The 26,858-nt window shown below is 39.9% G+C and overlaps 1 protein-coding gene across 1 annotated transcript; it reads left to right on the forward strand.

The window, feature by feature from the left end:
• The first annotated feature begins 9,892 nt into the window (after positions 1-9,892).
• RIOK1 (RIO kinase 1) lies at positions 9,893-25,789 on the forward strand. The gene is made up of 17 exons (XM_021534606.3): positions 9,893-10,042; positions 10,882-11,086; positions 12,594-12,684; positions 13,662-13,731; positions 14,319-14,361; positions 15,027-15,119; positions 15,820-15,932; positions 16,047-16,127; positions 16,663-16,749; positions 17,380-17,517; positions 18,166-18,269; positions 19,938-20,044; positions 20,644-20,709; positions 22,337-22,456; positions 22,742-22,795; positions 23,923-24,072; positions 25,580-25,789. Exons 1-17 carry the CDS (start codon positions 9,972-9,974, stop codon positions 25,688-25,690), a joined length of 1,704 nt encoding a protein of 567 aa, XP_021390281.1. The 5' UTR covers positions 9,893-9,971; the 3' UTR covers positions 25,691-25,789.
• Positions 25,790-26,858: the final 1,069 nt, after the last annotated feature.

The raw sequence follows: 26,858 nt of genomic DNA on the forward strand, positions 1-26,858 counted from the left end.
GAGCATGCAGATTAATTAGCATGAGAAGTGAGAGACTCATTAACCAATAAAAGATGGACTACAGCTTAATAAGAGAAATATGAAACTTGTAGATAATAAACGTTAATGCCTTTGTTTGCTAAAATGTATAAATAGTGAAACATTTGAATAGTTGGTGTGCTTGATTTGTGGAGTACCACTGAGCACTCAGGCTGGTGCAACTCCGAAAAAAATTATCAATGCCTCTCAAGTGTGTAATTACTGGCTTTTTGTGTTTTTTTTTTGTTTTTTTTTTTTTTTTTTTGCACACTAGGTAACAAGCCCAGTTTTTTCTGGATAACGGTGGATCCCTTCCAACTCAGAATATTCTGTGATTCTGTGGGACTAGCCTAACATACCTCTGGAAAGACCAAGGATAATGCATAGCACTGAAACAAATCTCTTAATTCCATGTTGCTCTAGAATAGCTGGTTTTGAGTCATATATTTGATGGTTTAATTGAAAGTTTCCCAAAGCATGATAGGCAATGAATATGATACTCATACATTGCCTTTACCTCAGTAGACCTTTTGTTAAATGTGATACAAAGGATATTAAAATGGAGAGTTTTCCCAAGCCCTACAATCAAAACATTCAGTGAAAATAAAAATGCCAAGGCCCAAACCAGCCTCTATGCTTTCTCTTTTCTCCCACAGTTTATTCAGCAATTTGCATACAGGGTAAAATGAAACAAGAGTATTGTTAAGATGCATTCTATATTTTGAGGCAACTTCAATTTGTCATTTGGGCATATGCAGCTTGCTGTCATGACAATGGTAAATGTAGTCTTGTGGCTTTCATTTTTCAATTTCACTCATTTGATTTTGAATCTGTAAATTTCACTAAAAATTATCAGAAGTAACCATTCTAGCTCAGCTTAATCTTATTTTAGCATGCTGAAAATGTTACTGAAATGCTGTTAATGTTAATGTTGACTGAAAGTGGCATGTAAATATGAACACTGGAAAACATTCATTGCTACTGGTAAAAGTATTTCCAGTGAGATAATATCCACCCAATGGTATAATATTACTTTTTCTGTAAAGGTCTTTCACCAGGTGGTGATGTCTTTATCCTACTTGTGGTTTGGTTGTTTTGGGGAAAAGCAAATTGTTTTTCTTCAGGAAAGTAAAAGAATACTGGCATGCTGTAGAAGGTTTCCTATATGGCACTGACTGATCTGAAGCACTGTCTTCTATACAGTAACCATGTACTTTAAGTGCTGCTTTTCCATCTGAGCTAACTGTTCTTGATGTTACAGTTTAATTAACCTGTATGGTGCTCTTACTGGGTTTGTGAAAGGTGCTAATTAACAGTGTATCTGAAAATAATTCCTGTTCCAATGTTACAGCTCCAATGTTACAGTTTTACCTAAAAGCCAACTAGGCTGCATTCTCTTGTGCTAAGTATTCTACCCATATTAAAGAAGTTGCAATTTGAAAGAAAAGTCTCTATGAAATCAGCTGCAGAGGTTTTTTTCCCTTTTGCATGGACTGCTCTGTGCATTTATTCGCATGCATAATAAAGTAAGTGTTGACAATATTTGCCACTATTGTGACATTGAGCTTTGACATCTGTTATGTTGGATGCTAATTCTGAGAAGACTGGTGTTCACTCGGAGTTCACGTTGCCCCTGGGAATGTTATTGCAGTCACGTACAAGAATTGTATCTTTGCATTTAAAGAGGATTTTCAGTTAGAAATTACACATAAAACTGTTACAAGGAAATATGCCTTCAGTTTCATAATGCGTGTAACAAAAAGGGTGAGAATTCCTAGTCTGTGATCTATAAGTAATATTTACCTTACATTTACATTTTGAACTTCTTATATGAAATCTCCCAGATGTGTTGTTTCCTCTTGGAAGATATCAGCAAAAGGCAATTACCTGTTTATGTACAGACTTATTATTTTTGCTTATCCATACTTGCTTTTGGCATGGCCAAGGGTTCAGTAATCAGATGGACTACCTCTTCATTATTTACTCAGTGCCTTCTATGAGAGATGAATTCAACAAAGCACTTTTAGGAGCAGCGCCACACGTACAGCCATAACCTGTTTTCTGCTTCCTGTTTCTCACTTTTGGATGGCATACAAGATGTGTCATGATACATGTTGCAATATAATCTGACCAGGATAGAGAGTGTGCTTGTGCTGGAGAAGGAAATTTTGTTGGGACAATCAGGAGGATCACTTGGTCCCTGAGTTTTCCCAGAATTTTACATGTTAGCAAAATGTTCAGAGGGCTTTTTTTTTTTTTTTTTTTTCTCAGTTATTTTTCTGTGGACATTGCTGTAGGTGTTGAATTTTGCAGTTGCTACCATGTGCCAAGAACCGCATCCTCCTCAATTCTTTTCAGGTTCAGGTCAATGCAATAGTTTTGTTAAGTAACCCCCTATTCCAGTGCACCCCAAAAAGGTAACTTGTTATTTTTGCTTTCTATTTTTTTCTGAAACTTTGCTGGGGCTCACATATAAGGTAATTTTTTTTTTTTTCTTTCAGAAAGTGTCAAGGGCTTTAATTTTTTTCCTAATAGTTGGTGAATTTGTACTCTTCCATATTTTGTCATGTCTGCTGAAATTAGAAGAGAGAATATTACTTTAAAAAAATATATACCAAGATTTATCTCTTCATTACTTTCTGTAGTTCAGAGAAATAGTTCTATGGATATTGAATTATAAGGCATTTTTTCCCCCCTTAATTTCTATAGTAATTTTCAAAATTACAAACAGCTATTGTATGTGGTAGTTATTAATAATCCCAGTGAGAAACTCCTACTTAGACCTGTCAAGCTGACATTATTCTTTCTCACCATTGATTATAACTGTGGGGAATCAACTTGAAATTGATGCAGGCAGAAAGGGGTCATACAGCAACCCCCATCCCTGGAAGCCCTGTCAGCTGCTTCTGGTTGAGTGGTAGTACAGGAGATGAACCAGTGTTCACAGGAGTTCTTAATGATATCTGCTAAATTTTTGCCTGAATTGTGGTGGTTTTTTGAATGTTGGTGCTCTCCCAAGTTTTTTGCTGGAAGGAATTTTAGCTACCCTATTGCAGGAAATTGTCTCAGCCACACACAGATTATGTATTTTATCTAAGAAAAATAAAAAAAGGAAAAGGATACCTCTCTGGAGATCCCTCTTATAGAAATACATGGGAAATTGTGTTCCACAAACTTGATGAAATAATTAGATTTTTTATTGAAAAATGGATGAAAACTCTAATAGTGTAGATACATTTGTAATTGCTAACCATGATTGCTTAATCAGATTTATGGATTCCATATGCTCCATATAATGGTAACAGGAAAGGAACTTCAGAGCTCCCTTTGGCCTTCAAGATTGCCCAGCTTAAGATTCTGTGCAATACTTGGGTTGGGGGTGGTGGTTTTGCAATACATACAGCTTAAAGCATAGAGAGTATTTTTAGCCACCAGATTTTTTATCTTCCCTCTGCGTGAAGAGTAGAAACAAAGTTGTTGACATCAAAGATAAAAAGCTATTTTTATTCTACACTGCAAGTTAATTATTGCTACTAATTCAATGAGAGGTTGGCTATTTGGTGGATTCATGTCATTGTGTACATGGATTTCATAATTCCAGTCTTTCTCACCCAGGAAGTGAACTCCATGTACTACAGCAGTATTTGTTAGCAGCACTGAGTATATCCAAACAACCTCCAATCTCTTGGTTTTATCATTGTGAGTATTGTCACATATTGTGAAAGCAAACTTCTATTTTAAACCTAAAGTACAATAGGGAAATAAAATATAGCCAGTAAGAGAATGTGTAAATATAATTGCATATGGAGTAATCAATAAGTAAGAAAGCCACCTATGGCTAAGATAAAGTCAATGGTAAAGAAAAAAAAAAAAGAAAATTGAAAATAAACTTCTTGATGTCATGGGAAATAAAGCAGATCTGTGCGTGGCTTCTACATCTCTAATCATTATTGGAGTGCATCTAGAATATTGTGTCCAGTTTTTAATGTTTCTTTACCCATGCAAGACACAGACAAAACTATCTGCAATCTTCTGCAAAGTTGAAGAAAGTGAGAAGGTAAAAAACTAGGCAACATTTTCATTCTGATCCTTTAATTCCTTTTCCTCTTGAAGAAGAAAAAAAAAATGTTCATTATCTTAACTTTTTGTTCCCTTGTTTACTTGAAATAATAAATTGCAAATTGTTTCATCAGTGCTTGAAATTAGATTATTGCATAAATATCTGTGCAAGACAGAATTCTATGCTTGGACTCAGTTAAGGACTTCAGGACACTGTCTTACCTTTAAAGTTCTGCAAGTAGCTTTTTGGACAGAACCCTCATCTGGAATCTGTGGAAGTTTGTCCCTAGAAGGGAAGGGGAACTGCTGCACCTGGCAACTGGCAACTGCTACAAATGGCAACTAGGATTGTGCATTATAGATACTTTCGGTGCTTACAGTATCAGAATTATGCTGTAGCTGTCTGTGGTTCTCTATCATATCTCTTTCCATTGGTTTCAAGCTGCAGGATATGGTTTTTCCTTGGTCTTTCACCCTCTGTTGCTGCAGCTTTTGGCTCTCCCTTCTGAACTCACAAATCTGTTGTGATTTCTTTATCTCAGCTTGCTCATTTTCAAGTTCTGCTTGCAGGATTTTAAGCCAAGGAACCAGCTTGTTACATTTAGATAGTGGCTATTGACTTTCTGCCAACTTGTCATCCCTTTCTCCCTGGAATTTTGTTTGCAAGGACAGGAGCCATTTCTATGTGTGTCCTCCTGTTCCTCCCTCGCGCTGCAGGACGCTGACCAAGGAGTCAGGCAAGGGCTAAGGGTTCTGTGGATGCACTGTGTGCATTCCATGTTATCATTGCAGATGGATATTTGTGCAGCTGACACGGAGAAAGGCTGAGCTGGCCGAAGGAGGAGGCCTGTGGAGAGAGGAAAGTCCTGTTCCTGCTCTGAGGAGCGAAACAAAGTTGTATCACTGAAACTTTGAAGGACACAATGGTCAAAAAGTAACTTCTGTTGAATTAACTGTTGTTGAAAGATTAAAGCAGGCGTCCCTGCATGTGCTAACAAGCTAATGAAGAACATCCTACTATATATATGACTATCACTCATCTCTCCACCCAAATCATGCTGTACATTAAGAGGGAAAAGGACGATAAGACTGGGCTGTGTATAAGGAGGAGCTGTAAGGAGCTCCCTGTTCTGTGGGTGGAGAGAATCCCTTTAATGGGGTCGACTTTATCCCTTCATTTATCTCGCTGTTTTCATTCTTCCTTGGCATCAAGTAATGTCCCAAAATGCTGGAGCAAAGAGTCCTTACCAACTTTCAGCATTTCCTGGGGGGAGTGACACTTTGTATCACCAACTAATTAGAAGAAGGAGAGCCCACATGGGTTGACAGCATTCTATTCAGAGAAGGTGGAAAAGCAAATGAGGACAAATGTGAGTAAACTTCACCCATCCTGTTACTGCAGTAGTGGAGTTGTGTTATTCTGCTATTGCAAAAGAAGAGGTGACACCCTCTGTCCAGTTTCTGCAAACTATTTTTTCACCAGCTTCAGTGGAAATTTCCATCTGTGAAGATAAGTCAATGTGGGGAAAATTATAAAATTATGAAAATTAAGAAGTTCACCCTTATACAGTGTCTACAGTCCTTGCACTTATATCAAGTTCCAGTGGAGTGACCAGTCTAAAAGTGTATTTCAGATTTTGGCCTAACGTACAGTAATCCCTGATTTTAAAGTAAGAATTTTAAAAAAGGGAACAAAACTCACCAAGAAATCAAAATTCAGCCATTAGCTAAACCCTTTGATTTTAGAAAATCAAGTAAATAAATGTTAACATTAAAAAAAAAAGAAATAAAAAAGTGTTCCATGCTCTATGAATTGGTCTCTTTACTGAATTTTGAGAAGACTGATTAAAGGGAGATTTTACTCACTGAAGACAAAGAAAGAAGGCAAAAAACATGTTTGAAATGCTACTGAGTTAGTCTGTCAAAAGAAGACTATACTTTTTTTTACTGAATTTCCTAGATATATAATAAATTTAGCAATGAACAGGAGCCAAGTTTGATGCACCACATTTAAATGATTTGGTTTACTTTTTTTTTTATTACACCACCTGTAACTGAAAAAAAAAAAAGAAAACTATAAAAAAATAAAAAGCATTTTAGAGTGGTGGAAACCATCTGAGAGTACTTCCTCTTTTGTTGTAGTGCATTCCACTGCTCTTTATACCTATTTTCACTTCTCTGTTTGACTGTGTCAGGCCTGGTATGTGCACTATGTTCTCATGGAAAGAATCAGATTATATACTCATGTTATTCTCTCTCCAATTGTTTGGAGGCTATGTTTGTTGTCCAGTGGCTGCCTACCAAAAGCATGTAATTTGTAACTTCTTTAATTTTGAATTTTAATTTAATTTTAAATTAAATTTAGTTTTAAATTTATAATAACTGTAATTAAACATAATTTAAATATTAATTAAAATTTTAAATAATGTGTAATCAGAATAGGAACTGCAATGCAAATGCATTATTCCCTAAATTCATTACTTAGTTAATTCTAGGAACAACTCCAGCACCTGCATTTGGTATTCTTAGCACTTCTCTTTTATGTTATACATCTGTGAGGCCTGGCACTTACATATAAAATTTTGCAATATAAGTGCAAAAAAACTACTACTACTAATTTTATCAGAGAAGGGTATTTTCATCATTCAAGCCTCCATGGAATCTTACCATGGCTTCTTCTGGAAAGAAAGTATTGCTAGCTGAGTTCAAATTATCTTCCCCAGGAAGCTTTTTCTCAGTATCAAAACCTGAGAATGTCTTGAATAGAGAGACAGAGGGTTGAGGGAGAAAATGAGACATGTCTGTTATGGAGGCTACATTAATAATACAGTCCAGCACTGACTCCACATTTCTGCAAATGGCTCTTCATGAGGACCTACAACGGGCTTAATTGATAATTATTCTGGCAATGAAACATCTCCCAGGCTCCTGCATTCTCTTTTAGTATTGTTTTCTTTTTGCCAGCCCAACATTCTCCTTTGATGTGGTTGTTCTTCCTTGCCTAGGGGTTCCTTCTCTGGGAAAAAAATGTATCCACACCCAAAGACTGCTTCCAATCGACTATGCAGAAAGGTATGTTGGTTCTACAACAAGTGTTTCTATGACTTTGGAACTCTGTAGTTTTCTGAGAGGAATTAAGTTTTCCACAGTGTTTTCAGAGAATATTCATGGAGAAGATACAGCTGAGGAAAATAGGTATTTTGCTTGGAACTTAATGAATGCATCACTTGGCCTCCTCAGTGTGTATCCTTTTTCATCATGAGTCCTCTATTAAAAATATGATGGAACTACATTAATGTTCACAGCAGTATTCAAATATCATATTAGCTAATTTCTCTTTTATATATATGTGTGCCTATTCCATTTAAACCAATGTCTTGTATAAAGTGAAAATATATCCTAGAATATTGGAATATCAATCATACTGCATGAGACAGAGAAGATCCTGGTCACTTGTTGCGTTGCTGTAATAACTGCTCAGGACATAGCCATTTTCAGATAGGTTTTTGTATAAATCACCTAACAGTCCCTTGACCATGCTTTGTTCCCCCTTCTCTTGTTTCTCCATGCTCTGTACAGTCCATATTGTTCATGTGCTTCACTCATGCCATGGCAGTAAGAGCTGACCTCAAAATCTAACAAAGTCTGTTGATTTAAACAGGTTTTGCACCAGCTAAAGATCTGTCAGACAGCACTGTGAACCACCAAGTACAGTGTGGCATACTTTGGCAGGGGAGGGGAGTGTGTTAGATAAATGTCACTAAAACTTGTTCATCCTAGCACATGGCACTTGAAATCCCTCTCGTTTAGCCTCACCAACAAGAACATACTGCTGTCAGATTTTCCAAGATGGGCTCAGAAGCACAGGTTGCTTCACAGAGCTGGCAAGCAGCATCTTTTCTTGCCACTGAGTTGTACATTTCATCCTGCAAATATGAAAAGGAAGCTCTTGATGCTCCTCTCAAGTCAGTCTTCTTCCAGGAAGGAGCAACACTGCAGTTCTCCCAGTGATTCTGAGTATGGTCTCAGCAGTTTCCCAGCTTCAGTGTGAACAGAATATATACCTGTCCTACATAATATGTTAAGTACAGAATTAGTGCATCTTTGAGTGTGAACAAACATTTTTTTACACTCAGTCTTCAGGAAATATAACAATGTAGCCACAAGAAGAGTAAGAGAGGTAGTATTTCTTTTGGAGTCTCATGTGACATGGAGCTACAGTGGTCCAAGGGAAATGCATGGTCTGATAGAGGTCTGTCCTCCCATGGATTAGGGGTGATAACTGGTAGATCTCTGACACTTTTATCATTCTCCTTCTGAAAGTATCACCATTGCTAGTGGACTGTTTCCCTTTACCCTGTTGAAGATGAATTGCTTGTAGAACAGTTTGTGCCTGCTTCCAAAGGAGCTCTTAAAACCTGGGACAAAAATTGTGTGCTGCACTCTAAGGCTGTCAAAAAAGCTTTGCAGAAGCCTGAAGGAATAAAAATGAGTGTGGAAATCCTCTGGCAGTATTATGTTTCCAACAGTCTCTTGTCATTACAATAAATGGGCATATTTACTTAAGAGCACTGAATAATTTATTAGAGTTAAATAATCCTGTAGAACAGTATCTATGCACATGGATTAACCCACATGGATTAAGAGTCCTTCAACACCTGGTTCTAAAAGAAAGATCAGTAAACAGGTGATCTTAATCCAATTTCTGTTGTAGGTGGCTGTGCATTAGGGAAAATGAGCACAGAGACTCAAAGAACTGATTTTATGGTAGTGTTGCAGATGCAAATGACACCTATTGTATTAAATCTCTTTTAAAGGTGTCTCTACACAAGCATCCATGTTTTCTGCACAATCACAGTTTTTCCATAGCTTTTATACATACCACTTGGATAATGCAAAAACATCTACAAAAAAGAGACTGCATTTTAAAATGTAGTCATGTACCAGATAGCAAAAGCCCAGCACTCACTTTTATTTTCCTAATCCTACATTATGTCGGTATGTAAACAGAATATAATGTTATTCAATGCAAGGAGTGTTAGGAGCTAAGATGCTTCTAGCCAGGCTTGCAAATTTGGAATTCCTCTGGCTTCAATTAGAGCTTTATTTTAATAAAGATTGGAATTTAATATTTTAGAGTATACCAAATAAAACTTCTCAGTATCTACTGCATAGGACACAGATCATCACTTGTGTTTTAGGGAAAACAACCATGAATCTGTGGCAGGAATGGTCATTCCCAGTCAAGAATTGAGGGCTTGAAAACGCACTGTTTTTAAGGTTATATTATTGAATATTATAGAGATGTGCCACAGCTCATTGTTGACGTATCGGCAGCTGCCAGGGATTCAGAGAATCCCAGAATGGTTTGGGTCGGAAGGGACATTAAAGTTCATTTAGTTCCATCCCCCTGCCGTGGACAGGGACACCTCCACTAGCCCAGCTCGCTCCGAGCCCGGTCCGGCCTGGAACACTTCCAGGGATGGAGCATGCACAGATCCTCTGGGCACCTGTTCCAGAGCCGCACCACCCTCACATGGAATAACTTTTTACCGCCATTTAATCTAACCCTACTCTCTTTCAGGGTGAAGCCATTCCCCACTGCAAGCCCTTGTAAAAGTCCCTCCGTGTGCCGGCTCCGGGCCCGCCCTGCGCAGGAGCCCGGCAAGCGGACGGGAATGAGAACGGGGTCGGGATCGGGAAAGGGAATGGGAACGGGAATGGGAACGGGATCGGGATCGGAAGCGGCGCTGGGGCGGGTCCGTGCCGCCCGCGCTCGCCCGCGCTGCTTTTGTCCCTCTGGCGGCGCCGTAGCGGCCGGGCCGGCGCCTGCGTCCCGCGGGCATCCCGGCTGCCGGATCCTCCCTCCCGGCTCCCGGCTCCCGGCTCCCGGCATGGATTACCGAGCGCTGGTGATGAGCCAGGTCGTGCCCGGGCAGTTCGACGATGCGGACTGCTCGGACAGGTGAGGGCGCGCCGAGGGGCCGGGGCTGCGGGCGCTGGGGCTGCGGGCCAGGCGAACGCGCGGAGCAGCCCCGGGATTTGCCCGGGATGTGACTTCGCCCTGGGCGGCGGGGAAGGGAGAGCGGGTGGTGCTGCCGCGTTACCGGAGGAGGTGAGAGGGAAGGCTGCGTGTGTCTCTCGGCTTCCCTTTTCCATTTCCCGTGCTGCTTTGGGACACTTGTCCTGGCAGAAAGCCGTGACACGTTATTGACGTTACAGAATCGCAGCATCAATTAGGTTGGAAAAGACCTCAGAGATCATCGAGGCCAAGCTGTGAGCCAACACCACCGTGGCACTGAGTAACAATTCCAGTCTTTCCTTAAACATCTGCAGGGACGGTGACTCCACCAGCTCCCTGGGCAATCCATTCCAATGTCTAACCACCCTTGCTGTGAAGAAATTCTTCCAAATTCTCCTGGTGCAACTTTGGGCCGTGTCCTCCTTTCCTGTCACTTGTTGCCTGGGAGAAGAGACCGACCGCACCTGGCCACAGCCTCCTTGCAGGCAGCTTTAGGGAGCGATCAGGTCCCCCCTGAGCCTCCTCTTCTCCAGGCTAAACACCCTCAGCTCCCTCAGTTGCTCCTCGTAGGACTTGTGCTCCAGACCCTTCACCAGCTTAATTTCCCTTTCCTAGACCTGATCCAGCACCTCAATATCCTTCCTGAATAGAAGGCCTCAGAACTGGACTCAGTGAATTAAGACCCAACTGAAAATTTAGTAATTTATGGGGATAAGTGTATTGAATTTTTGGTGACTGTAACAATAATTTTTAGTTATAGAGACATCTGTGTTTCTTTTAAGTGACTCTGTGGAAGACACAGAATCATGTAAAGAGGGTGAGGTCCCTGAGAGCTGCCAGTTATGCACGTGTGAAGAAGTTAATGCTGAAGAAGGAGATGGTGATGATAACAGTGATGCTGAAGAGGATGATGAAGACTGGGACTGGGATGATGAGGTGGGAAGACTCACAAAGCGCCACAATGCTGCTGGTGGATGCAATCCACAGGTATGCTGAAGGTCATTCTGTGGGCTTTGAGGGTGCCCAAGAGGTAATGGGGCCAGCCCAGAGGCTTTGTTTTTTGTTAGTGTTATGCTGAGTACAGATGCAAACAGCTCGGTGTTTTTTCAGAATTTTTTCCTTGAGAGAATCCCCTTCCTTTGCATCTGTTCCTCTGAGGTGCTGTATGTGTATGTACATTGTAGCCGGAGCTCAGTTTGATTTTCTTGTCTCAAACCCTGTTGCTGGATTCTCTGTGTCTGTCTCTACTGCAGTTTCCTTCTCTTCCCTACCTTCCTCAGCTTCTCTTTCTTTGCTCACCCTGATCTCTACCAATGTTCCTAACTTTTTGGTATTTGTCCTCTGTGTTTCTGAGCATCTTCCTCAGCCTATTTATTTTTAGACTATCTGCTAATCACATGCAGGGTGAATCTAGTCCTATTTTTGACTTAATAGTGAAGAAGGCGAAGAAAACTACAAGCATGCGAAATGGAGCTGGGGGTGCTTGGAGTGAATTCATTTAGCATGTATGGTGTTGGCATAGAAACTCTGGCATGTTGCACTACAACACAAAATAACTTATACACAGTTCTAAGATCAAAAGAGTAAGAGGAAGTAAGTTTTATTTCTGACTTTGCAATATATAGAATTCCAAAAGTGACAGTGGATTGGAGGAAGAAATTGCCACCTCTCCAACCACATTGGTCAAACCAACAGTCTGTCAATTCTCTCTTCCCACAAAGAATGCAAAACAATCATTATTTACATGACAGTGCATGAGAAACTCCAGTAGAAATATGTAAACATCAGAAGGCATAGAAAACTTCTAAAAGAACTTTAAAATTTTTGAAAGAGCAGGGTGACACTGGCGTTGTGCAGAATAAAAAGCACTCATGAATGTAAAGAAGGATGCTAGTTCTCACATCAACTTGGACACTACAGGTTCAAAACCTCATTTTTCTTATTGCTACCAACTTAGTAGAACAGTAGAGATGAATCAGAGTGGTGCTGATCACAGCATAGCATGTCTGGCAGTGCTTGTCCTGGGTGGTATATTGCCTTTATTTAGAGGTTTATGCTGTTCAATGATGGTGAAATCATGTTCAGGTATTAGCTGTGTTTGGGGAGGACCACATGTAAGAAAAGACAAAATCATGGAAGGTTTTCTCAGTTCATTACCTCTGCATTTTTTCCTTACTTTATTTCTTGTTTAGATTTTCTATTCTCTTCCTTTTACAGACAGAAAAATGCTCTGTGAGAGACTTGTAGCTTCCTAGACTAAAAGATTACTCTGGTGGAGGACTTTTAGAATTTTAACTGATGTGTAACTTGTATTTTCTTTTCTTGATTTAAATAAAATCTGGTGTTAATCCATATTTGTTTCCTTATATCTCATGTGCTTTTCATCTTACAGCTTTAGGCATAGGCATTTGAGATGACTTTTCCAATGAAATGGTTTGAATTAAAAAGGGCTGTGTACAGAACATGACTTATGTTAACAAATCCTTTATTTCAGGCAAATAGGCAGACCCTTAATTGCTCTTCAGCAAAACTGTCAACCCCTGCAGGCAAGGTTTTAAGAAAATTTGAACACAAAATCAATTTAGGTGAGTATAATTGCACTATTGTCCATTATTTAAACAGTTGCCACTCTGTGGCATTCTCAGACTAATTTCACTCACGTTAAGCCAGAACTCACTGGAATGGGTGAGTTAGCCATTGCTGGAGAGATTAAAAATGGCTTTTGAGTACTTGAAGTTGCCTTTAGTCTCCAAGAACTGGGTGTCATACCCCCCCCTCCACCTTCAGAACTACATGGCTGTTTTGTTGGGGCTTTTTCTTTCCCCTTGATTTCTCCAGGCAACATGAAGTCTTTCTTCCCTAGATTCTCTGTAGGAACAAGCTGTTTGGGTGGACGGAGGGTTTCAACTCTCTGTTGTGGCATTGGTGATTCCCACAGCTGCTACCACAGCTGCATTTTCTAGACAAATGCAGTCCCCTGTAGTATTGGGGGTGGGGGGTACATGATGCAGCAGTTCTCTCTCAGGGGCAGAGTTCCTGTGCTAAGTGAAGAGGCTGCTGTCCCAGCTGGTGTGGTTTGATTTTTGCCCTGAGATGGAGATGGCTGCTCAGTATAGCCTGTCAGGAGTAGGGTAGGTGTGATTGGCACCTTCTGACAGGGTTGAGATCAGAGGTAGGGTTTTCCTTTATAAGAACGTGGTGCTAGGGTGAAGGCTGCTGGTATTTGTAGCCCAGTACAGCAGCTTTTATACGTTTAGCATTTAATCAAACACCATTTAAATGCATTGTTGAAGAGAGTCTGAGAGGCTATTGCTTATTGTGTTAAGAAAAATAGTATTTAACTGTTATAAGAGAAGAACAGACAAATTTAATGGTTATCCAAAAGGCATTATTGGTATCACATTTCCAAGTCTCTGGAATTGTCTCACTCATCTGTGTTGTTACCTTATAGTCCTAACCTGAAATGTAAACAGAGTGAAGTTCTAGGTTAACCCTGGTGTGTAGGAAACTTCTTTGAGTTTTGGAATTCTGGTTTTTTATTCATCACTTATGTGTTTTTCAGATAAGCTAAATTTTGATGACTCTGTTATAAACAGAGTCACAGAAAAGTCTAGACAGAAGGAAGCAGACATGTGAGTATTACTTATGCTTCTATTTTCACTTAAATACTTTAAACTCAGAAGTATAGTGCGTATTTCCTTGTTTAAGGAAAGTTTGTTAAGAAAAATGAAGTTTAGAAGAAGTCTACATGCAGTTTGCCCTTTGGTCTTCAATTTTTTGGTTTCCAAATGGAATAATCCCAAAGCTGTTGGAATCGTCCCAAAGTTTTAATTCTTTTGTTGCTGGTAGCACATCTGATTATGTTGGTGTAGTATAGTAAGACAGAAGTGATGGGTGTCATTCACCTAGAAAAGACCCTTTGATACTCTTTTTTTCTAAACAGGAGTCCTTAAGCCGCTGAGATAAAAAGGTATTGGAGGCATTCAGAAAAAGCAGGAGGATAATCTATAATGAAGGGCTCTGATGTTAACAGTGGTGATTTGTTGATTTTTTTCCTTTCCATCCCTCTGTCTGCAGGAGAAACCTTTGATTTTGTATGAATGAAAGCCCTACTTCTTAAGGATGTCATCCTGTCTTTGACACAGAATGTCACAATTTGCCCTGTCAAAGTACCGAGCCCATATGTGGGATTGTAACATTTTATTTTCACTTCTGCTAGGTACCGAGTCAAAGACAAGTCAGACAGAGCAACAGTAGAACAGGTAAGTCCTTTGTTTATCAAAATTCCCTTTTGACCAGAGCAAGTAGTGTAGAATTTTTGAATCAATGAAGAAAACAGTTAAAGCAGGAACAGAGTTTTGGAATTCGTTTTCACTTGTTATTATGTTGAAGAGATCTCTTGTTTCTTTCTTTATTTCAAATTCGAAGGTTAGCTTTGGTTCCATAAACATTTAAGAGCTTATTTTTGTGTTTAACTTTGTGATTTGCTCATATGCATTAATTTCCAAAGAACAAGAAAAAATGTTGTTTGCCTTTTTTCTTTTTTTCTTCTGTAGCAAGACCGAATTATTACTGATCTGAGCTCCCATGGCCCTTCTATTTTAGTTGTGATATCTGTATTCCAAGAAAAATCTTATTTAAAAATATTTAATGCAGTTATGAGTGGAACATTATTTCTTTGTCTCTTCTAGAGTTAGCTTGAAGACATATGCTTAGTTTAAAAAAAAAAAAAAAAGAAAAGAAATTGGGAAGAAAAAGTGAAATATGTTCCTAGATTCCTGGCAAAATTCTGAGCGGTTGCTGTTCAGAGTATTATTTGATCCTTGAGAACAGTCTGATGCCCAGGACCTTTTAATGTGATGGTAGGATTGGGCATTATTATTTGTTTTGTTTTTTCCTCTGCTAACTTTTCTGTATTAAATTTGAGGTGTTGGACCCAAGGACCCGAATCATCCTGTTCAAGATGCTCTCTAGAGGTATCATATCAGAAATCAATGGCTGCATCAGCACAGGGAAAGAAGTAAGTTTTATTGCAAATAATGTAGTAGGTTTTTTTTTCGGCAAACTGGGTGGAAGTTTGTGATGCTCAGAAAAAGTATTGAAATACTTGGGTTTAGTTCTACATGTTTTGTATTCCTTGACTGGCAAGAAGTTATCTTAACAAAAAATTTATTTATGTTAAAGGAAACCAATTTTCCCAAGTATGAGAGTTTTCTAAGAATGCTTTAATACTGTCTTAAATTTGTGGATGTTGTTAATTGCATCTTTCAGCAAAAGGTTTTGGCAAAGTTTTATATACCTACAGTATTAAATAGTGCCTAAAAAAACATACAAACCCAAATAATTATGATTAAAGACATAATTCCACCCTGTGTAGAGGTGGAAACATGAGACGTTTGGGCCGCGCTTTAGGGCCTGAACAATGCACAGGCTCAAGTCAACCCTTCAACAAGTGTGGATGAGGCAGAGTTGTCTCATGCAATGTTGGTTTTATTCTGTGGGCATTGTTGCACCCCTGCCCCATCTTATGTACTTCCTGTAAGCTTCCTTCCATGGTAAAAGGATTGCCCTGGGTGTGCAGTTTCCTTCAGCTGGCTGACACATAGGGGCTGGGGAGAGATGAGCTCTTTTCTAGGTGTCAGAATGAGAAGAAGAGAGAAGATTATGTTGTTTTAAAGAGCTTTTCTTTAATGTTATTTCTTCCCTTTTTAATCTGATAGGCCAATGTATATCATGCCAGTACTGCAAATGGAGAGAACAGAGCAATAAAAATTTACAAAACCTCTATTCTGATGTTTAAAGATCGGGATAAGTACGTGAGTGGTGAATTCAGGTGAGTTTGACTTCTGCCTGGTTTTACTTGGGAAGAGGGATTGTTTTGAAAGGTGTTAAAATCACTGGTGCTAGACTAAGAGTCCCTGTTGTCTTTTATATTTTTAATTTAAAGATTTCGTCATGGATACTGCAAAGGCAACCCAAGAAAAATGGTGAAGACATGGGCTGAAAAAGAAATGAGGAATTTAATAAGGTGATTTGTCCAGTTTTTATTTCATCATGCAGAGGTTACCAAAACTTTTAAGTTTATAGGAGGTGCTCTGTGTTTGCTAGACTGTGGCTACCACTACCCTATCGGGTCTCTGGAGTGTTCAGGAAAGTGTCTTAGCTTCATTATGGGAGAGAAACAAAAGGGGAGGGAAGAATTAAGATCTTCTTTTGTTTTTCTGCTAATGCTTGAAGCTCTTCAGTGTCTGAGCTCTGTCTGACATGACTGAACAGCAAGGAGAAACTAGAAATAGCTGATGCTGAGCAGCAGCACACTGTGTCATGTAGGTTAATCTAGGATTAACCTGAACTCTCTAAAGATTCTTTGACACAGGAATGCTTAGAAAAGGGTCAGAATGGTTGTGGCTTTTTGTGTGCATTTCCTAGTTGTTCTTCACAAGGGACAGTTTCCTGAGCTCTCACTGTGTTTTGTTCAAATCTGCAGAGCTCCTTTATGCATTGGTGCAAAGCAAATAGAGTTTGGTTTTATTTTCTTTGGTGGCTTTGTTCCTGTGTTTCAGGTTGAATACAGCCCAGATACCTTGTCCAGAGCCAATTATGCTAAGGAGTCATGTGCTTGTCATGGGCTTTATTGGTAAAGGTGATAGGTAAGTATCACCTGATATTTCTGAGTATCCTTAGGAAATCAAGTTTTTTGTTTATTTGTTTTTTTTTTTTTTTTTAATTTAGTAATAGCTTTTCCCAAAGGTTTATTAAAACCAACCAAACCAACCATCTGAATTTACCTACAGTTACTCTAGGCCTGTAAAGTTAACATGTGCATGTGATCTGTGGAATGGTCCCAGACATTTGTCAGCTACTACTACAGGCAATCTGTGTGACTCTGAAGCCTCAGTTGTGTGCAAAATTAATTCATAAAGTGGCTTAACCAGAGATTAATGCTGCAAAGGCTTGCTAATCATACATAAAGGTAGTTTTTTGTTTTGTAGTTATTGACATTAATGTAGCATGGTCCAAATTAGCTCCTGTTGAAAATAGTGCTCCAGAACCTTTGGCAAGCATGTTTTAGCAAAATTTTGCTCCCCTTCCTGCTTCAGCATGTGTTTTAGCAAAGTTTTGCTCCCCTTCCTGCTAGCTCCTTGCACTTGGCTGCTCATCCTGATTTGCTTGACACACTCAGTGAGTGAAAGGATCAGGCACAGCAATTAAAGCATTTGCAGCTGGTATGAAGAAGGAAAAAGTGTTTAGTTTCTGTTGGTTTTTTTTGTAATTTCAAGGCCTGCTCCTCTGCTGAAGAATGCTCAGTTGTCTGACTCCAAAGTCCGGGAGCTGTATCTACAGATCATCCAGTACATGAGAAGAATGTACCAAGATGCCAGACTTGTTCACGCAGATCTCAGTGAATTTAATATGCTGTATGTTTTTAATCCTTGCTCTGAATTGTGACATCTAAAATGTATGCATTGGCAGCGTCTGTGTGAGAGTACTGATGTACCTTTCAGCGAGGGTGGGGTCCTTGTCGTTACTGGGTTTTGTAACTTATCTAATTAATTATGTAGCTTTTAGCCCAGATCTGAGCTTTCTCTGTTAAAAAAAAAAACGACGGGCAAACAAACAAACAAAAACTATAAAAGAAGAAAGAAAAAAAGTTAAAAAACACAACAAAATTACCTTGCTAAACCCCCTCATGACCAGAAAAAAACCCATCAACTCCGGCAAAAATTAGTAAGGTACCACTTTTATGTAAGGTATTTTATGTTAGTTAGGTATCATTTCATTTCTATATTTTTATACCTTGTTCTTGTTTTTGTTTTCTTTTTAATGCACTGCTCTGCTTTTTTTGTTCATGAGCAGAGTATTTTTAAAAAAAGTTTAATTATATAGCTTGAATAGAGGAGGGAAAGGACTGACTGAAAAAAGCCACCCTGGCCCTCACATGCAAGGCTGGAGAAAGAAGATAAGATTTTTTATTTTGCGGGTTCTTAAGTTTGAGGCATGTTTTGTTCCCTGCCCCTCAGCATGCTGGTGGAGTTGATGCAGCTGTGTGTGGGGTTTCTTTGCAGGTACCACGGAGGGGACGTGTACATCATCGACGTGTCTCAGTCCGTGGAGCACGACCACCCACACGCACTGGAGTTCCTGCGCAAGGACTGTGCCAACGTTAACGGTGAGGAGGCTGCACTGCAGCCCTTGTTCTGACAGCTGGTTTATTTAGCAGGATGGACTCAGTTCACCTTATGTTCTTTCAGGTGTAACTGTAGAAGCTGTCAAAATTCCATTAAAATACTTACCCTCTCCTATGTTCTCGTGGCTTCCTCGGGTAGCAGTGTACTGTGCCGAGTTCAGAGTAGTGCAGCCTATTTTGCTAGAAACCGTCTCTCTGAAATGAGTCACATGGCTGAATCTCAGACTTAGGATAGTTCTAAGATCACTCCCAGTCTGCAGCAGTGCTCACCCCTGTCTTAACTTCCCTTACTTAAAATACTCTTCAGACATACTGATGTGTTGCCTTCTGTGAGCTGAATCCATTTCTGGGATTCCTCAGCTGGCAACATGTTTCTGTGTATTAAGAAATTCCCTGCACTAAGGGCAGCTGAGAGGATCAAGGCACAGAGTAATGAATTAGAGATGTTATCACTTGTCACAGTATTTTGATAAGTTAAGTTTAATGATATTTTTCTCTTGAGAATTTGGTCTTCATATGTGAATATGCATGTTGTGTAACAGATACACACCTCTTGGTAGGGTGTGTCCCTGAGGACAAAAAAATCTCTGTAGGCTGCTTTTGTCCCCCCTTTCTTTTCAGACTGACTTTTTTCTTATTTTACTGAGACTCTTGAAAGTCGGGTGCATAATTAGGAAAGAACTGTGTGCATGCTGTATGTCTGTTGATATCCACTATGCTACTTTTTCCTTATTTCTTCTTAGTTCATGCATTTCTAGTAACTCCCTTCTGCCTCAGCTAGTCACACCCTTGCTCTTTATTCATGTCTTTTGACTTACTCTCCCTAGATAGTTTAGGGTCTCAGTGAGTTGCAGTAGTTTTGATATTGTTTTGTTTTTCTGTCACTGCAGCTTTCTCTGTCTAAACCTTCTGCAGAGACACTAAGAACTCTTTTAACACCTAATGCTGCCCTAGGTGTGATCTTTGCAGAGATTTGTGGGTCCGTGGGCACGGAGAGCTGCCTCCAAACTAAGTCCTTTCTAATTCTTGTATGATTGATTTCTCAAAGAGAGAGATCTTCTGGGAATTTTAGTAGGAAATACTTGTTAAACAAGTCCTCAGTGTCACTTGCTGCTGTTTTTCAGAACAGAAATGCAGCTTATTAATTAGATCATAACTGATTTAAGAAAGCAATTCTAAGTGTAGTAGTGAGGAAGATTCTAGGACATCAGTGTCCACCCTCCTTTTGGGTGCTTCTTAGTGTACTGTATTTCAGTGGCCACTTGTTTCTCTCTGGCAAAAGTTTGAGGTCTCCATTCCTTATTTGAAGTACATTTTTTCTATCTTAGTCATTGCAAATACTACACCTGTCTTGAATTCTTTACTTCTTAGCCTGTGCTCCATTAAGTCAGGATCCTTCTGAAATTGATTTGGCCTTTATATTTATGCAGTTTTTCTCCTTTTAGTATTTGTTGCATCTGGGAGATAAACAGTTTTATTTCAGATAACCAAGAATCATCTGGTAACTAAACTCCATTTGATGTAGAATGTGCTGCTGAGACTTTCCCAAGTCATCAGAGTTGGCTTGCTGGAATTGTCGCTTTAACATCCAAGGTGCGTATGTTAGATGGAATTACTAATGGATTTTGTCTCTCCCTTGTTTCCTGGCAGACTTTTTCCAGAAGCACAATGTTGCAGTGATGACAGTGAGGGAGCTATTTGAATTTATTACTGATCCTTCTATCACAAGTGAAAACATTGATGACTACCTGTCTAAGGTAAGACCTCATGGCCTTGCTACTGAGTAAGAGGGCAGTAAAATCAGATCTAGTTCAAGCTCCATCATCTCATTTATTCTACATCCTGAGGAAGCCAGCACATGACATTGTGGTACTAATGCTTCCAAAATGAATATAGGTCTTTTCCATTTATACCATTGTAGGGTGGCACTACTTTTCATTGCATGTTCTCTCTAATGTTTCTCTCAGAAAGTCTGTCTAATCATGAAGACTCAAAAGTCTGTTTGAGGTGCTATAAGAACCAGGATGCTTTAAGTTAGCTCTTCCTTTCTGGCAAGGAGGAGCTCTGCAGACATATAATCGTGCTTCTATGGAGAGTGGTGTTGCATGTCCTGCAGCGGTGCTGGGGCTGCCGCGGTTCGGTCCGGGGGGAGCACAGCCCGTGTGTTTCCCGCTGTGGCTGCAGCTGCCGGTGTGCTCCGCAGCAGTGCCGCTCTCCATTAGGTGTCGCTGAAGGCGTTCCCACGGGGACAGCGCCTGAGAGTGACCGTGGGGCGCAGGCAGAAACGCAGATGGGAGCAGTTGGATGCGATTCTAAAGAATGATAACTTTTTTTGCAATGTTTTGTATCTCTTTAGGCAATGGAAATAGCATCGAAGAGAACAGAGGAGGAAAGATCCAGTCAAGATAAAGTGGATGAGGAAGTGAGGATTTCTGTTCCTGCTATGAAATTAATATTAACCTTACCTCTTCTAAACCCTGAAAAATGTTCTGTTTTCTTTGGAAAAATGTACAGTCGATGATATACAAAATATTGTTTATGGTACTAAGATGTGTTGACCTAGTTGACATGTGAAGTATTAAGGGATGCCATGTGTAAAAGCTGACATCAATAAGCTGTTAGAAGGCAAATATTCTATTTCCTAAACCAGTTTGTTTGTTCACATCTAGGTCTTGATGTATTTTTCAGTTTGGGTTTAGTTAACAAAAAGTCTGAGTAGAGAGATCTGACTGTGCCAGTGGTTTTGGACCAGTGATACAGAAGCAGGCTATTTGGATATGTGCATTGGCCAAATTGCCTATCTAGCTCCACTCCCAGTCTAATTTAGTTCTTCCACTGCTTTTACATTCAGTGAAGCCATCTCAAGTCCGTTACAGAAAGCTGTTAATGTTCTGGAAATGCTTGATGTAAAGATAGAACCATTGCTATCTTAGTCTTAACTATCTGTTCCAGAAGAGTAAAAACAAAACCAACAACCGACAAAAACCTCTCATGTTTGAGGTCAATACTACTTGATTTATTCAAGACTTTTTTGTCTTGGAGCTCAGCAGGTTTCACTAACTGCTTCAGGCTTTGTCAAGGAAGGATGTTTTTTGTTTCCTAGTATAGCCTCAGCATAAAACTACTGAGGTGTAGAGTCAGATTCTAGTGTTTGGTAGCAAGCCCATCTTCTGCAAGCAAGTTACTCCTTTGTTTATATGAGGTACTGACCTGTAAGAGAGGTGATTTCATAGCATGTAAGTTCAGTTCATTTGTCTTGGACTTACCATGTGACCATGGCTAATTTGTGCCACTTCCCTTGAGTAGAGCTCAGTAAGGGCAGCTCTGTGGAAGTGGGGGCCTGTGCTTTGTGCACAGCTCTCAGATGAGCAGTGATGATCGTGAAGGGTACTGAATCTGTACTGGGATTGAACTGATACCATGAAACAGGGAAGCAAAACACATCTCTGATCTGGTAGGGTTGTAGAGAAGCAAAACATTTCTCTGATCTGGTAGGGTTGTAGGTTTGCCGAAAGACTGTTTCAAATGTGACAAACTTTAAGTATGCTATTAATACTGCAGTTAGTTTTTATTGTACTGTACTGCTGCAAGAACCTTTTTTGAGTTGGACTGTAGGTTGAAGTGGATATTGTTCTGTAAAGAGATTAAGTTCTAGCAGTGCATTTCAATGGCGTTGCCTCATGAAGGCATTATAAACATTACAATAAAAGCATTAGAAAAATTCTTGGGATACAAAACCTTAGGACTCCAATAGGCTGAGAGATGGTTGGATAATTTTGTAAGTGGGCTGGTGTGAGTCACACTAAGGAAGGAGCCTTCTTAGTTGTGATCTATCAGTAGTGTCTAGATTGCACATTAAGTCTGCCCCTGCAAAAAATAACAAAAAAAAAAAATACAGCTCTATAGTTCAAATGGTAGTGGATGACTGCTATGTTCATTTGTTGTTTTTCTGATTGTGATTATTCTCCCAAGGATGCATAATTAGGAGAGAAGAACATAATGACACTATATGTAAATTAGTAAGTCTGTGTTTCCTTTCACTGTGCTAGGTATTTAAGAAGGCCTACATACCTCGAACCCTGACTGAAGTTAAAAACTATGAGAGGGATGTGGACATAATGATGAAATTGAAAGAAGAGGATATGGCATTGAATGTTCAGCAAGATAATGTGAGTAGATATGCTGAGGCCCTGCAAAAGAGAGAGAGGGAATATGAAGTCTTCTTACTGGAAATCGTTAGTAACAAACAAAAACAGAAGCTTTGCTACCAAGGTGTGGAGTACTAAATCTATATCATACTTTAAAATTGCTTGGTTAGTGCTTAATGCTAACATTGTGGATTTTATCCTGGTCTTGATTTCTTGAAATTTATTTTTAGATAGTAATTTTCTCTGGGCACAAAGGATTTAGACATAATTTGATAATGTAATTTCTTCCTCTCTCCCTTGGAGCAGATTCTCTACCAGACAGTGACAGGACTGAAGAAGGATTTGTCTGGTGTTCAGAAGGTGAGAGGGTCTTTTTGAAATTCTTCATTTTCAGAAAAGGGCTTACAGGTACTTCAGGGAATGCCTGGTCCTACAGCTGACACCATGAAAGATGCCTCTTGTGTCCAGAGTGCCCATTTGTGTCAGGATGGGTCAGCATGGCAGTGTGTCTGTACAGCACAGAATTTGTTTCCGTGCATTGTGGCTGATGCTGGGTTGTTTGAGAATGAAATTAAATCCTTGCAGTGGCCATGATCTCTAAAGTTAAGGTGACGGTGAGGGAAAGTGTTTTCTGATAATGGAAAATGTAATTTATTTAAACTGTTGCATGATAATTGATTTAAACTGTTGCATGACTGCAAGTTTTGATATGTTTCTGATATCAGATATGATATCAGATATGTTGATATGATAGAGCATCTGTTGTAATATTGCATAAAGAACAGTCCTCCAGTATAAGCCATAAAATACTAAGTCTTACTGTGTTTGAAGTACTTGCCAGTGACACTTCTGTAAAGTAGATTGGATGAGAAGTTGGATACAGATCACTTGGAGCCATGTCATTCAAGGCAGAAGCCCTGTGTGTATTCCCCCTCCTTACTTTGTGAATGTTCTCTAGCAGTGGTGTAGACTCTTGATTTAAAATGGAAATATAAATATGGATGGGATCAGGCTGTAGCACAGTCTCCAGGCTTGTTTAAGAATAAGTGAGTATTCCAGTGTGGATATTTGTGTTTGCAATATAAAATACATACAGTGCCCCCAAGGTAGATTTGGGCATGATCCAAGGATAATTAAAAATAGGCTTCCACATATGTTAGCAAATTGCTGTTTAACTTAGGGAAATTAGTTTGGGAGTGCAAATAACAGCTGTGCTTTGAGCTCTGACCTAAAAGAATCTGTGGTGTACATTCTAGATTCCTTGTTCTTAGTTTGGCTTAACCTACTTTTCATTCTTTATCTTGAAACTCGTGAGGGCTGTGGTAAGGGAGATAGCATCAGATTGCTCAAGGGTTTCTTTGCAGCAGGTTCTGTTTGGTTTTTTTTTTGGTGAATATATCTATATATATATTGTGTATGTATGTGTGTGTATGCTGTCATTAGGTTTCTTGCCTTTGATTTGATATAATTCTTGATATATCTTGCAGATTCCTGCACTCCTTGAAGAGGCAGACAATTCAGAAACAGACTCTGATGATGATGATAACGATGGTGGCAGCTCAGAGGACTCTGATTCGGGCTGTAAAGAATCTGTACATCCCAAAGATAAACCTGCTGAAGTTAGCATGGACAAAAAGGTCAGCTGGCTGGGAATTGTTTATTTTTTCCCACCTTTGCTTTTATGACACAAAAACATCCAAACTTAGTGGCTCTTGCTTCTTCTTGTCTGAAACAAGCTCTGGACCTTTCCTGTTGTGGAGAACAAGAGCAGAGGCAGTGAATTTCATTTGGGATGATATAATAAAGGTGGTTTTATGTAGAGCAGTGTGCAACACAGCTCTCTGTAGCTTAGGCAAAGCTAGAAGAGAGATCTCTACAGGATATTACAAGGCTACACAAAGTAGAATTCAGTGAAGCCTGGGCAGCTTTTCAGTCCCTCTGGCTACTCTTCCAGGCTTCAGTGTTCAGGTTTGTGGCTATGGTGCCTGGTGAACCTGGGCTATGGTGCCCAGACAGCTGAGACCACTTGGTCTGTAGAACTGTAGATTTGGTGACAGTGTTTGTACCACAGTGGCTTTTGCAGTGCTATTAGTACAAGCTGGCTAGCTTTGCTGTGGGCAAGAGATGTAATGCAGTCCAGCAAAGGGATTATGGTTAGGGTCTGGGGTTTGGGTTTTCTTTGAGGTTTCATTTTCTAAACTGTGGAACAATATGCTCAGTTTTGGTGAGGCTTTCTTGCAGTGTATCACCCATGAGTGAGAGCCTTTTGGCAGCCTTTTAGGTGTTATGCAAAAAATAAAAAGAGCAGGGTGAAACTTGCAGGCTTAAGGGGTTCAAGCTTTGGGACGTTGCATTTTAGGTTTTGCCTCCTAGTAAAGGTAAGATAATATATTTCATATCTGTCAAATAAAAATGCAGTGCTCTACTACACATTGCCAGTCTAGATCTGCTGCCTTTTAGATGTGAAACAGGGAAGTCTTGGCCAGTTCTCATCCTAATTGATAGGTTTTCATTTGGACTTTTTTGTGTGAGATGAGGGGTTTTTGTAACTTTTGTGTTTAGCTGAGGGTTGAACAACTGATGAGCAGCAATTACTTCTACCTGCCCCTTCACTTTGCTGACTTTTTGTTTTCTAGTTGAGTCTTGTCCCTTCTGTGTCTGGCACAGATTTACAGTGTGTTGCAGTAGCATGGCATTCTTTCCTGCCAGTCCTGCTGATGATCAGCTTGCTCTATCAGCACTTACTGGATCAATATTTTTGCATGACACATAGAAACACATAATATAGTAGTCCTATGGGTAGCAGAAAATGTAGACCAGACAACATGTTGTAATCTTAGGTGTAAATAGTGTGAGTTAAGAGTGCCTCTTGTTCACTTTCTTCAGAGGTTGCATGAAACTCAGGTTCTAACTGGTTTGAATTTTGCCTTGTCATTACCAGTGTGCAGGTCTGGGCTCTACCCCCAGTCTGTGTTTTCTTTATCCTTTCCCCTCACCATTTCTATTGATTTTTAAAATTTCTTTGTCTTGCTAACCTTATTTTTATGTCATATCTTAATTAACTTGTTAATGTAACAATTGATTGACTTTCTTAAAATTCTTCATTCTCTCCTGGATTTACATGAATGGTTTGATTCCTTGTAGGAAAGGAAGAAGATGGTTAAAGAAGCCCAAAGAGAAAAGAGAAAAACTAAAATCCCAAAGCATGTGAAGAAGAGGAAAGAAAAGACTGCAAAAATGAAGAAAGGCAAATAAAATCATCCTTGGCTTACAGAAAGGGATGATGTGTTGTGGATTAGTCAGTCATCATCTTTTTCCTTTATTAAAAAAATTAAAATCCTTTATTTATATACATACAGTATAAACTGAGGGTGGTTTTTTAACAACATGGTGTAGTTGTTTGAACAGAGTGTATGACACGGGTTTCTCAATGGGAAAGAATGAGTCTAATATTTGTGCTGCTAAAATTTGTTACGTGTGCAAGTTTGGCTTTTTTGCTAAACTCATATTGATTTGTTCCTGTGTTCTCACTCCCCATGCCTTCTTCACTGTATGGAAGCAAATTGGGCTCTGCAGGCTCTCCCTGTCCCCTGGGATAGCCCTGCAGGCATGCTGCCTTTGCTGCCTTTCTGTGCTTGCATCACCCTTGATGGCCAAGTGCACACGTGGCTGCAATCCCCAGTGTGACCTTCACAGCCTCTCTGGTGCCTTTGACTAGAAATCTCCTAAGAGAGGAACAGATCAGGGCTTCCACATCTCTTTTTCTCTGTTTGCTCCCTTTCTTCATCCACACAGATAGATAGCACTCTCACATACAGTACTCATGTAAGTGTGGACAGTATTATTGGAGCAAGCAAGACTGGTATTTTCTCAGCAAATGGGGATGTTTGTTGGGACACTGAGATGAAATACGTGCATTTTACCAAATTGGCATTACATCAGGCACAAGAGAGGGGTCAGCCTCTAACCTGGAAGTGAAGGAAGGAGGACTTGCAAGACCTATATCCAGAGGTGAGGGAGTATTAGTGACTCTCATAACACCAAGGGTTTAGATGCTGCCAGAAGCATGGATACCTTATTTCCTGCTTGTGTACAGATGTATTCAGGCAGAGATGGCCTCGGTGGTGGCTGCCCTGAGCTTGACTGTTGTGTTCATCAGTGCAGTGCTGACGGTGACTGAAGCAGTAACAGCTTTGTACACTGTCCTTGAAGTCCCATTGGATTGGGGATTCTCCCTGCTGACCAACAGAGCTGCAGTGTGCACATCTGCCGTGGCAGCTGTGATGGAAGATAGTGCTGCAGGACGTGGGTGTAGGACCTAAGGGTTGTGGATGGAGTGGGGAATTAAGTCCAAGTTGTTGCCTTTCCCCAGGAAGAAGTTGTGCACTGGGCAGACCTCGGTGTTTTTAGTGAAGTGAGGGAA

The sequence above is a fragment of the Lonchura striata genome, chromosome 2, assembly GCF_050655825.1.
Source record: "Lonchura striata isolate lonStrDom1 chromosome 2, ASM5065582v1, whole genome shotgun sequence".
NCBI classification, from domain to species: domain Eukaryota; kingdom Metazoa; phylum Chordata; class Aves; order Passeriformes; family Estrildidae; genus Lonchura; species Lonchura striata.